The 13,399-nt window shown below is 38.0% G+C and overlaps 1 protein-coding gene across 1 annotated transcript; it reads left to right on the top strand.

Moving 5' to 3' along the window:
* The first annotated feature begins 6,409 nt into the window (after positions 1–6,409).
* On the top strand, positions 6,410–8,243 carry LOC149919192 (uncharacterized). Its single transcript, XM_090136722.1, has one exon. It carries the CDS (start codon positions 6,943–6,945, stop codon positions 7,822–7,824), a length of 882 nt encoding a protein of 293 aa, XP_089992848.1. The 5' UTR covers positions 6,410–6,942; the 3' UTR covers positions 7,825–8,243.
* Positions 8,244–13,399: the final 5,156 nt, after the last annotated feature.

The following is a 13,399-nucleotide window of genomic DNA, read 5'->3' as shown; positions in this document are numbered from 1 at the left end:
CAAAGATCTAGAAAAATTTAGCTTTTGAAATGTGTTGGGGAGTGAATGAAGAAATAATCAGAAGATTTTACCATTTTAAACTAATATACCAGTAGGTGAAAGATTAACTTTTGAGTCATTATTTATGTATTGCTAAAAACATACAAAAAATGCCTGTGTCAGTTATCTAGGAATAAAATATCACTTTAACAGTGAAATGTAAACTAAGTCCTTGGTACTACTCTATCCTAGGTAAATAGCTTATTTTTGTCCTATCTAGCAGCACTAATGTAAGAGCATCTAGTACTTGCAGATGGTGTATTTAATTCAAATGCTTTCATTTTAAATTATCCTCACCCCAAGGATGGGCAAATAAAATAATACAGAGTAGGTGGCGAGGCAATGGAAGGAATCAGGCAAGCACTTCTAATACTTATGTTCATTTTGTACGTTAGACCAGTATTCTAGGGGTACTTGGAGACATTTATTTTAAAGATGGATTAAATCCTATGAAGGGTTAGTTATTAAACAGACATCAGATAATGCTCATGAGATTTTAAAGTAGAGTTTGACAAAGCCTTAGAAGTCCAAAATTCAGTAGTTCCACTTCTCCTGGAACTAGTTATCAATGAGGACGAAATTGAAGTTGATGTATCTGTCATGGAAACAAAATTCTAAGATCTGAATATTCTCGTCAGTCTGAAAGAGCTGACTCACAGTCAGAAGTGAGGTTGTTTGTGATTGAGCCTGTAAAAGATTATTAAGCCTTGTAGGATTGTATGAGTAAGTTTGAAGGATAGTGAATGTAACCCTTACATTTACACAGGCAGAACATTTTGTCTGAGTTCAAGGAAGGAAAAACCAAAGGCATGGAGGTAAATGGAAGGCAAAGAGGTTTGCTAAAGATAAATTTGGCAAGACCAGTCTGCTGGAACAAATTTTTAGATGCAAAAGATACAATTCATCAAATCACACTTCACTTGAAGGACTCCTTGGCACAGGAGGTCATTGATGTTTAAAGTTTGTGTGCATTTGTAATCCATCAGGAAGAAGTCATGAAAGGCGAATCAGTTTGAGAATAATAAATTAAGAGATGCTTATTCTGATTAGGGCGTTTCTGAGCTTCACATTTAGAGGTAGTAAGTCATGGTGCCAGGTGGTGGTCAGACTTGGAGTTTGTCTCAGAAGTGAGGGCATTCAAAAGAGAGGTACAGAGATCTGCTTTCTTCCCCTTGGGTCCTTCTATGCTTTTTTAATTGTTTTTAGTACAAGAATTGTGGTACTCTTAGTCCTCCTTGGGATCTTTGAGAAGGGTGAAGATCTGTTCCCCATCAGTGAATATCATCACTAGGCCAGCGGCAGTGATCCTGGGATTGCTTCTCAGTGGGAGAAGGTAACTACAGGCAGAAGGGGGATGATCAAGAGCTCCTATCTCAGTGTTTAAGCAGTGTTTCCAACAACCCTTTTGGGTGAATTTGAACTTTGGTAGTGTGCAAATGAAGTAGCTACTTTGATTGACTGGCTGATCATAAGTCCTGAGGCTGGCTGCCTCTGAAATTGATGGTGCAACCAAATAATTCCCTGGGGAGCAGTGTATTTATTACCTTTCCTCAGTGTGAAAATAATTAAACATTAAATTGTATTTAAAGTAAAAAGGCTAGGAAGAATTCAACTATTTAGAGTCTTAACTTGTTGAGAATGTTCTTCCCAAACCTAATAGAAGCACTGAATGTATTGCAGCAAACTTTGGCTCTTGACTGACTACAGCTAAGCATTATTTTGCATGAGTGGATTATATGGCTGAGCCCTTCTGTAGAAAGCATTTACTGGAAAGATTTTTCTGATTTGTTTCTGAACTGATTCACAAGACTATGCACCAGTATTTTCATAGGAATTAAGACCTGTTTACCTCTATTCCACAGAGGTGGAAAAACAATTTTTAGTTGATAGGAAATATGTTATTTAGCATGTTCAGATAAGCTGTCCTCTGGTTGTTTAAACTTCAAGATCATATCACTTAAATAGTCATTCTTGTCAAAGAAGATAGGTGAGCGGTTGAGGTCTGTATTCATAGAAGCCAGTGTTTGAGTCCTAAGTATTATATCTAAGAAAAGGTGATACCTGTGAGTTGTACCAAGGGATAAAATTTGCCACTGGAGCAGATGCAAATGGGTTTTAAAAGAAGACTGTCAACCTGGAGACTGAGTAGTGGTTTCAGTATTATTTATGGAACACTGCTCTATGTAAAGCGCATGGATGTTTCTAGGAAAATAAGAAAGATATGGGAAAACTCTAGTTAGGCTGCAGACTGCAAGGAGCAGTGTGGAGCAGCAGCAGCTGAAGTAGTCCTTAAGAGAAGGAGGACAAGTGAAAGGAGCTGAAGAAAAAGCCACTGGTTAATCTACAGGCTCATACTTTGTCCCTGCCTCTGGTTTTGCATTAGCTTTGTATGTGGGTGTGCTACATGTTCACGCAGATGACCTGGAGAGATGTTATCTAACTCCCAATTGTCTGCTTGTATATGATGATGACAGTAATATATTCGATTTCTGTACTGTAAGAACTATGCTGGGGAAAGAAAGGACAGCAGACAAGAGCTGTGGCTTACCAGGTGTGGGGGTTTAGGTAGGGACAGTTTGTCTCTATATACTATTACTACTTACTCCATACCTTTTCACATGGTACTTCCTTGAAAAAAGATGGTGTGTTCCTGTTTTCTCATTTACATGTTTGTGTGCTTGTACACACAGCAAACATCATACACATAGCACACACTGTGTGCTTGTGCATATATTACCTGTAATCTTTCCCTGTGAATTTGCCAGCATAATTTCTTGAATCGGGCCAGTTATCAGTGACTCTGCTTCTGCCTGTTTGCTATCTCAAAAAAGATGCAATTTCACAGAAAGCATCTAATAATTCCTATTTCCCAGAATGTCCCAAAGTTTTATCGTTTTAAAAGGAAAGACAGGAAAGGCACCTTGAGCATTATTGCAACTGCTGCTTCCTTTTAATGGTTAGATGGCAACTCTACTTCGCACGGGATTACTGTCACTGATGTGGAGGGGTTAGTAGATTGGTTGCCTTGAGGAATGAGATGAGATGATAAAGGAAAGAGGATGCTACCTCTGCGGCATCTGGTTCTGTCTCTCAGTTTTCATTCTGTGCAGCCTTTGTTGAGCCAAGGTGGTATTTGAAGCAGTTTCTTCCCTTGCACACCTGCCATTGTTTGGCATCTGCAAAGCAGTCAGTAGGGAGCAAGAATTGTGACAAATCTATTTTACTTAAAATAACTGAACTGTGTAATTGTTTGAGAGGGCTTAGCAGCCAAATGTGATAAAGCTGAAAGTTATGCAGATCACCAAAAGAACAGGATACAATGTCAAAGTTATGCAGAAAATTGACTTGTGCTATATTATTCTTTGGTAAGCATTGGCATAATTACATTACTTAACTGCTCGAATTGCAGTGAACATTGTTTTTAGAGTACTGTGCTTTTGCTTAACGATAAAGGAAACCCTAAATTTCTTAACTACCTTTTGTTATTTGTACAATGAGGGCTGAAGCTTTCTCTGCAGAAACCAGGTCCCACTACGCTAAATCCTTGTAGCAGCTAAGTCTGTGTCACTTTCTCCATGCAAATCAGAACTGGCATAATTAAGACCCTCATGGGAGGAGAAAAAGTCTTAAAAGGAGTGAGAGGATCAATAGTGGGTTGAAAATAATTTTTTAGCTGATGTTCACTTGTTAGAGCAAATTTTGCTTTGAAGGCAGGGATGTGTGGTTGGTTCTTGAGTTTGCGCCCACCATCAGTGCCAGTGGTTTCATGTTTGCTCTTTCCAAAGCTGTGTATATCCCAGACAACTTGAGTAAAAATGTTGCCCCTTAAATTCCCCAATAATGGGAGATTGCAGCTTTCTATTGAAAACTTCCTTCATTAGTCTTCCTATTATTTGGTGTCCATCTGTTTTTGGATGGAGTGACTAAAAGTCAAAAGAAAATGGATCTTTTCTGGCATTTCTTTTTTCCTTTTTTCAAAGGATTCTATTAGGGCACACAAGAAAAAAATATTTTAAAACCATGATTGATATGGGAACATTAACTAAACACTGTTGTTTGATACGTGCTTTTTATTAATGCATACTCTACGATAAAAATACGTGTGACAGGATGCCAGGCTGAGATCTCCTTGTGAGGGAAGGAGTGAGAAGTGCTGTGCCTTGCAAGGTAATATAATATGCTGAATGCTATATTCTATAGAATGGACAGTATTCTATAGAATGGACAGGCTTAAAAGTTGGTGGTAGCACACTGTATTGTGCATAATGCAGAGGGTTGGAGAACCATTAATAACTCATGTGCCAAGATTGTAGATGCATACATATAATACATGTATACATCTATAAGCATGTACACATAGAATCATGGAATATCATGAGTTTGAAGGGGTCCGCAAAGACCACTGAGACCAATTCCTGGCCCCACACAGGACGACCCAAAATTCAAACTCTGTCCTAGAGCACTATCCAAATACTCCTTGAACTCTAGAGTGTGGGACCATGTGTGCTACCCTGGGCAGCCTGTTCCATTCCCACTGCCCTCTGATGCAGAACCTGTCCCTAACCCCTCAGCCTGCTCTGGGCTGAGAAAAACAAGGGACCTCAGCTGTTCCTTGCCCTCCAGACCTTTCCCCATCTTTGTAGCCCTCCCTTTACTCTTTACTCTTGTCCTTATATTTCTTACAGAAACTAGTTTTACTAAATTTACAGTAATTAATTTTAAGCTGAAGAGAAGTTTGATTATTTTTTGAATTATTTTTGCTAAGATTTTTTTTTTTTTTACCTGGGACTGTGGATAAGCATGGTAAATACACTCAAGAGGAATGGGACTTGAAACAACAAACATGCTTACATGAATAACTTTACTCAGATTTGAGCTTGATCAAGTAGGTGTATGGGATTTGCTTTGCACCTCGTCTTGATCTTTTATCAGAGAGCTGGCCCTGTCTATATTCCAGCATTATTTAAAATGGTTTCCTGCAGTCTCAAAGTTAGATGCACTTCTCTGTGATGCTTTTATGAACAATGTTGTACATAACCTGAGCAGCGAGTCCATTCACAAAAAATTGCCTCCAGATAATAAATCTTTCAAAACTGTGTGAAATTGCTTTGCTACAGCACTAGCTACTTGAAGCACCAAAAAATTGTCCAGTAAATAAAAGATACTGTTGGAAACTGCTAATAAAGTTTAGAGAACCACCCATGACAAATTTCAAAAGAGTAGTCTTTTGATAGAAATGACACTAATTTAGCACAAGTGGGGAAATTATCCAAGAGGTGGAAGATGAAAAGTTCAGAAAATCCAACTTTTTATATAGTGGTACACTCAGATCATTTCTTGTAGGTTTAAAATGAAAATTGCTGTTTAAGAATAGAGATTTGAACAAATAGTGGAGTTTGCAGAAAGAACTGAAGGACCTTGGATTTTGGAGAAAATGAATTAACATTAACAGGCTGTGTACGTTTTGCCAGGAGTAAGGAGGAAAGGGCGATAAGGTAAAACATTTGTCTAAATACATATGTCTCAAGACCTGCACTCAGACAATGGAGTTTCTCTATCTGTTCCATCAGAGCCACTAGATGAGCTCAGTAAATTTACCTTTGAAGACACTAAGGTAGACTATAACAATTTTTTTCAGTGGAGATTAGTGCCATTGTAGGATATATATTAAAAGAAGTGTTCAGGCCACAATATCTAAAAGGGAAGAGACTGGGCAACATTGATAGGAAACAACAAATTTTCTATTGAAGAATTTCCTTAGATTGGCCAAATGCCTTTACAGCAGATAATGAGCTATATTTCCTGAATACTGAGTCTGAGAAACTCTTAACTGCTCATAAATCCATGTACTGGAAAGTTTGGAACATTTAATGAGTTGGCAACAGGCTTCAAAGAAAAGGATTTCATATAAGCTGAATTACTGTAGAACTAATGGACAGTGGGTAAACATGAAGGACTGTAGCTGAAGTACTGGAGACTTCAGGCAAACCAATCTGTATATTCTGCAGATTAAATCCTTCCTTTGTGGTCAAGGATATTTGTCTTCTACAGTGGTCATGGCTTCTATATATTATTTGAATTTCATGCCTTAAACTGTATGTATCTTGCATTATTGTGATATAATCTTGACTGATCATTTTCTTCACAGGTGTCTTTAGTTGCTTGAAATGATTTGAGTCTCATGAAGGACAACCATGCTGTGTACCTTATTGCTGTAAGCTCTTTTTCTTTCTCTGTTCTGTAAGAGTTCAATCTAATTGAACTGATTTGTTTGTGTGGACACTCACACATAGGAAAGTCAATCTTCTGTGGAGTTGTCTTGTGTCTGTACTCTCTATATGAATGTTTTGACTGGGGGGTCTCTTGTACATCTCAGCATCATGTAAAGATACTCCTCAGTAAACTCACTCTTTGCATCATTTCTACAGTTTGTCACCCTTTTTCTGTGGTTTTAATGACTATGGCAAATTTAGCAAGCTCTGCAAATGCCTTGTTAACAGTTATTCTCTGACATGGCAGGCAACCTCATTTGAGATAACAGATAGTGTAGGAATTTGGTTGTCTTTATTTTGTGTCTTTTAAATTATCTGATCTATTTGAATTCTTCCAAAAGAAGAGTGAGATTTCTGATCACTTCTAACAATACCACCTCTTTCATGTTCATTTTTGTTTTTGCTGACTTCTAGAACGCATATATACTGTATATATTATCTGTGGGCTGACCTCAGAGTCTGGGCTTTTGGAATTCTATTGATGTTCCAAGTCAATCTCAGTGGTGTTCATGAGCTACTCCTTCTTCACTTCTCTAAGTATTTGTGAAGCTTATGTTTCAGGCTTACTATAAATGCATTCTTCACGCCTGGTGTTTCAGCAGCAGCAGCTTTATAGAATAGAAAGACTGGCATGTTGGTCTGCAAAACAAGCCAATATGACAACGCTTGTGCTAAATGCAATGCTTCAGTGTACATGATATATTCAATTATTGCGTTGGGATTGAATCATGATGGGGTAATACTTTATCCAATAGAACAACGAGAATGGGCTTGGAAAAAAGGGAAAAAATGGCAAACTGTAGATGTTAGCTCATGTGCTGTACGGGAACAACGAGGCTTTGTTTGTGAAGGTAACACCCCCAAGGCTCAAGACATTTGTCTTGATACTGAACAGAACATCTGCCATTTTGAGATTCATCCTAATGAGGTACCAGAAACAGTGCTTGTATATACTGGGGACAGATGTGTTTGTATGAGGACCCCTTGTAATTCTATACTCGTAGATAGTATTACTATGGATACTGGTAGTTATTCTAATCTCTGTACTTGTAACTTTACTAATATCGTAGGGTGCGATTTTAATTATACAGCTCCAGTTACATCACTTCAGTTATTGCAGTCTAATTACACATTGATTCAGGACTTGCTACCAACTCCTATTGGAATGGACCTTGATTTAGTGAGGAAACTGCTGCAACACGACGACCTGTACCAATTGCTACAATGCATTCGGAACAATGGACAGAAAACCTTGATCACTGTTCACCATGATACGAAAGAGATACATCGTGTGCTAGAAAGGATAAAGAAGGACGGAGAACATCACTGGTGGGAAGTGCTTCTTGGATGGTCGCCTACAGCAAGAGGAGTGTTTAACGCTATCCTGCACCCAGTTGTGATCATATTAACTCTAACAGTAGTTTGCTTAGTGCTTGTAGTCGTATTATATGTAAGAATTTGGCACATGCAACGCCGCTTGCAACACATGATAGAGAGAACTTTTGACCAATGAATAGAGTATCTTAAGCTACGCGAGAGACTGTAAGGAACGCAACATATAATCATTTGTATAACCTTCACTAGGGCTATTAGGCGTATGCGAGTATCGCGCTGTAACGGGGCAAGGCTTTACCGAGCATGGGGAGGGGGAGATGTTGCAGTAGGCGTTTGCGGGGTATCGGGCTGTGACGCAATAGGACCTCCCCTGCTCTGTGATAAGGGACTGACGCGCGCTTGGAGGCGTAGATGTACTAGACATGAGTAAACTCACATGGACGTAGTAACATAGATAAGCATGTAAAGTATATAAGTTGCTGTTTCGCTTGCAATAAACGCCATCCTGCCTAACATCACATTGGTGTGCACGTGGTGAGATGGTGGGGTCACAGCGGGGACGGCGTGAACCCTGGCCGGGCCATAGGAACGTGAGGAACTAGGGGTTTCCTACTCTGAAACAGTATTTGTGAAGCTTATGTTTCAGGCTTACTATAAATGCTAGAGCATTGCAGGAAAACCTGCAAGAATCAGAAAAGTAGGAGAAGCAGATGTGTGAGTACAAGTACACACTGTAGCATCAGTTTGATAAAGTTCACTTAGATTCGCTTTGATAAAGATCTTAAAGTTTATCCTCTGGAAAGGTTATAACATAAAATGACTCTGTAGAATCATGTAAGTCAAATTGTCTGATTCAGTTTTTTCATCTCAGAAGTTATTGGAAAACTTCCTATTAATGGATTGTGAGAAGTCCTTAACCAAGTTAAATTACTCTTTAACTGGAATGAAATCCATCCTTCGTGAATGACTGCATGAGCAGGGTAAGATCAAGTATGTTCTATGTAACTTATTTTCTGTAGAAGTTTATGAAATCAAAAGTCATTCTAGAAAACTCATAACTAAGCTAATTTTCTTAGAACAGTTATGTCCAGTACATATTGAAAGCTTGAAGTCTTGAAAATAAACTTGCCTGCATTTTTTTAAGATAATTTTTACTTTACTATGAAGAGTTCTATCTGAGGGAGTGCAAATTCCATGTTTTAGGTACTGTTAGTAGCATAGTTACCTGATTTTTACCTTAACGTTTCTTTTCCTTTTCTTGGGGTGTAAAGCACATCCTACACCAGATCTTTTTTTAGTGTTGAGTATTTACCCTTTTGTGGAGGTACAGGTCTGCCTAAGGAGAGAATAAACTGAAACCAAAAATTTCCTGTGATTGTTCTCTTCCTTCCTTTCTAGAGGAAGATGCAGTGTCCTTCAGTTTGGTTTCTACTTGACTCATGATGCCATGGAGCAAGAGTAGTAGGTGTTTAAGGGTTTCACTCCCTAGCAGTAAAAGTCTCACTGGTTAGGAAGGACCTATGTGAAAACTTTTGTTTTTAAAAAGAAATTTGAAAAAAAAAAAAACTGCAGTAATTTCCGAACCATTTGTTCACAACCCTACTCAGCATTTTCCACCCATCCTGAAGTTTTGATTCCCTTTCTGTGGGACTCTTGGCACAAAACATTTACAAAGTAAAAGGTGACATCTCCTGTGATAGTGGTGAGGATTATTAGTGTGTCCAACCTCAAACACTTCTCAGTCTTTCAGTGATTATGGATGCTTCCTATCAAAATTGTCTGAGATGCTGTAGCTTTTACATGGGCTTCTGCAAAGAGATAAGCCTTGGAAATTGCTGGACTGTAAAATAGCAGTGCACTGTGACACTAGCAAACCTTTAAAAGATAAATCTTGGCAGCCACTGGACTGTAAAATATTAGCACACTGACACCATTGGATCTCTGAAACCTCAGAGAAGGATCCTAAAAATTATTTTTCTCATGTATCAGAATGAAGAAGACTGTCTAACCTTAGAAATCCATCTGGCTTAATTTGATTTACAACAATTCCGTGTCAATGGATATATATTTAGTAAGCTCCTAAAAAGGCAACAATGGCAGTTAGTTAGTTAGTTTGTATTGGCCTGTGTACAATAATGATAGCTCTTAAGCAAAACCTGGCAATTTCTGCTCTTAGAGCAATGGGTTATCTGGAAAACAAAGCCTCCAAAAGGATTAATAACTTTAATGATGAGGTATTTTTGCTATATCCAGCTTTTAAAAACACTGAGCTTGAGCCCCCATGCTTAAATTCATTAAGATCTTATTTTATTCCTAAATCAAAATTACTTTTTCCCTTTTTTCTCCTTTTGAACACTAGTGAGAATTTCTTTTTTTCTATTTCTCCCTTCCTTTTCTCTAGCATTTTTGCAGGTTTTGCATTTACCCTTGAAAACCTCTGAAAATGCAGCCTTTTCTGCTCACTGATCCAAGAGGCTCCATCTACCAGGACCCCTTGAGATTATGACTTCTCTCTGCTGCAGGAGGAGCACCTGCTCAAATCTTCTGTTTTCATATAGCTCCCACGCCACAGCATGACCTCCATCCTTCCTCCTTGTCTCACTATTTCGTATTTGGCATTTTCCTCCATCCCGTTACAGCACATTCCCTGCACTTTGACTCTGTGTCCTCATCTTCACGCTTGTCTGCCCCTCTTCTGCATCCCTCCTGGTCTCTACATTAGTCTCACTCAATTTGCTGTCCCGTTTCTGAATGCATTTTCCCTCCCTGCTGCTCCCACAGTCTCTGGCATGTCCATATTCTCCTGTCCCCTGCCTGGCCCTCACATAGAAGCTAACGGACCATTAGCTTCCCTGATGGCATCCTGTCTTCTGTCTGATTGCAAATAACCAGGACTGGCATCCATCTTCACTGGTTTATCTAGAAACTTTAAATGGATTTGGCAACCAACCTTTTGAGATCAGTCTTATCCTTGCCCCAGTATTATTAACAGGAGATAGAGAGCATCTTAAGGCTCAAACTTAATAACATTGTAAACAAATGTTATTAATATTTTATTGCTTATCTTTAGGATATGGCAACTATTAATAAAAGCTCAAAATATTCTATGATTTGAACCAAGACAAGAAAGGTATGGAGGCTCTTGACACAGGTCCTCCAGAGGAGCTGCAAAGGGGTACCAGTGTTGAATAGGACTTTTGTTCTGGCTTTAATGGGACTATACTCTCCTCATAGGAAAGTAATCCCAGGCTTTGGAACAGTTTCTACCATTTCTGTGGCAGACAAATTTAAAAAAACTAGACATGATGGCATCGTCATTATGATATTTCTTGCTACACACTGTGGGAAACTAATCGTGACCTAAAACTAATCACTGGATCTCCTAAAACACCTTGCCTTCAATGACTTCTGAAGGTATATTTTATTTCTGAAATTAATCTACCCTTAATAGGTAGGGAAGCAGGAAAACAGGCCACATCCTGTCAGAGGCTAGGAATCTCAGGCTCAGTGTGGTTTTGACTAGCAGTCCATCACTTAACACACAAATAGAGGCTCTGGTCTCTGCAGCAGCTTTTTTACAATGCCAGGATGGCATCTGTGCCCTCTGCAAAGGATTGCACTGTGTCACATTCATAATCAACTGGGCTTGAGCAGGCTAGGCTATTTGCAAAGTGTTTTGAGAGTTATTCTTCAAGAGACAGTTCTTCAACAAATATAATAATTGTGACCCAAACTCTAGAACAAGCACGTGCTAAAACAGGATACTATATTCTGTGTAACAGTCAAAACAGAATTGCAACCTCATAGCTATATGTTAGAGGCAAAATAAGAAGTTACACTGGCATATACAAAACTGAACCTGAAAACAGAATTGACATAACACATAAACCAGAGGATTTCTTAATGCTGTCCTATGTTGTTGCTCTCTTTCATGAAAGATTTCAAAATGGGGGTAAAGATTTGTCTGGGAAACTGCACTATATATATATATATAAAATATATAAAATGTATATATATATATACACACACACAGTGTTTTTTCAATGGAATTCACCTAAGGCTGGGCGAGAACACAGGAAAAATAATTGCAGTTTTGTTTTTGAGTTCAACACGATAACTCAGTATAGACACGTGAAGTAGATGAGATGTGTTCTTTGTTAATTCTTGTGGTAAAATATAGTATACATTTAATAATCAATCAATGACAGGTTTTCATTACAGAATATCTAAAGTGCAAATTATAACCTATATATTCTTAAATGCTTCATTCTTTTAGTATACAGTGCTTTTCTTTTTCATTGTGATCTTGTTAGAGATCTGATATTGTCTGAACACCTGACTATCCTGGGCACCAGAGACCATGCCTTCCCTAAAAATTTAGCCCCAAGAAAACTCTGCAGAGATTTCTTTTCACTTACATGTGCAAATAAAACAGTGGGATTATGCATCCAGGTATTTGCTTAATCATTTTTAATGTTGGATTTACGTACTTTGAGCAAAGTCAAAACAGTTTTAATCCATCATGTAGTGGATTTGACTGAATTTCAATATTAGTAATTCAATGATACCCTTGCTTGTTAAGAAAAATTCCCCCGGAAATAGCATATCATAATCAAAAGTAGCATAATAGTCTGAGACCTCTTTCCTAATAAATTATTTCCTGCTCTGTTTTTGCTATTTACTCTGATAGAGGAGAACACAGTAATTGTATAGTTGTTTCCTATTGATATGAACAATTCACTGGTTCTCAGTCATTCACCCTCTGGCCCTGAAGAAGTCATTTGGCAGTTTCATAGATTTTTAATCCATTAGGGACCATTAAATCATCATGTCTGAACTTTCTGCATAAATCAGGTCATGGAATTTCATCTAGGTACTCCTGTATTGAGAGGAATAACTGATATTTAGCAAAACCTTGTCTTTAAATCTCACAGCTTGCCTATTTTAAAATATATATATATATATTGTTACTACTACCTTTTTTGTATATGAGACTTGAAGATTGTTTAAGGTTTCTGTGTACTGTGGGATACTGGGATTTAACATACTATAAAATTGAACAGTGGAAATATTTCCAATGATGATCTAAATAGGATTTTTCAATCAATGTGGTGAACTAGATACTGGGACAAAGAAGTGTAAGAATCACCTCTGATCGCCTTAATGAGAGAGCAGGAGTAGGTAATCAAATGTGTTTTCCATATTCAGTGAATGCGAATTTAGTAGAACTTGACCAAGCTTTATAGCTTTTGGAGAATGTAGAGTGGTAGTGAAGTTTCAGAAAGCTACTGTTTTTTGCTAATTTTTATTACTCTTTGTGTTTTAGATAGCAAACTTTAATTTGCTGTACTACACAGTTTTTACTTTGCTGCTGTGAGTCTTCTCTGGATGCTCTTTGTTGTTCAAAAAACTTCTCAAAGAAGAATTTAAAGTTTGGTCTGAATTTCAATCTGCAACAAAACATCAGAGGGTATTTTAGTCCAGGCCATTCTAGTCTATTAAGTATAGTCTATTTATATTTAACTATAATCTGTGTATATTAAATCTATTTGAAAAACACACAAAGATGTATTGCTGAATAAACATAATCCGCTATCATTTAGGGTGAACAAGTAAAACCTTTAAGAGCATAGCATCATAGTGTCCCGGAATGTCTTAGGTTGGAAAGGATCTTTAAGATCATTGAGCTCCAACTCCCTTCCATGGGCAGGGTTGCTTTCATCAGCTCCGAATGCCTGGGGCCCCATCCAACC

The sequence above is a fragment of the Phasianus colchicus genome, chromosome 2 (assembly GCF_987193195.1).
Source record: "Phasianus colchicus chromosome 2, bPhaCol1.hap1.1, whole genome shotgun sequence".
NCBI classification, from domain to species: Eukaryota; Metazoa; Chordata; class Aves; order Galliformes; family Phasianidae; genus Phasianus; species Phasianus colchicus.
The sequence above is the reverse complement of the archived record's forward strand: the minus strand, read 5'-3'. Positions and strand labels throughout refer to the sequence as shown.

Excerpts from the sequence above, each read along its gene's own strand:
- LOC149919192 (XM_090136722.1), top strand. The coding sequence starts at position 6,943 with ATGTTGGTCTGCAAAACAAGCCAATATGACAACGCTTGTGCTAAATGC.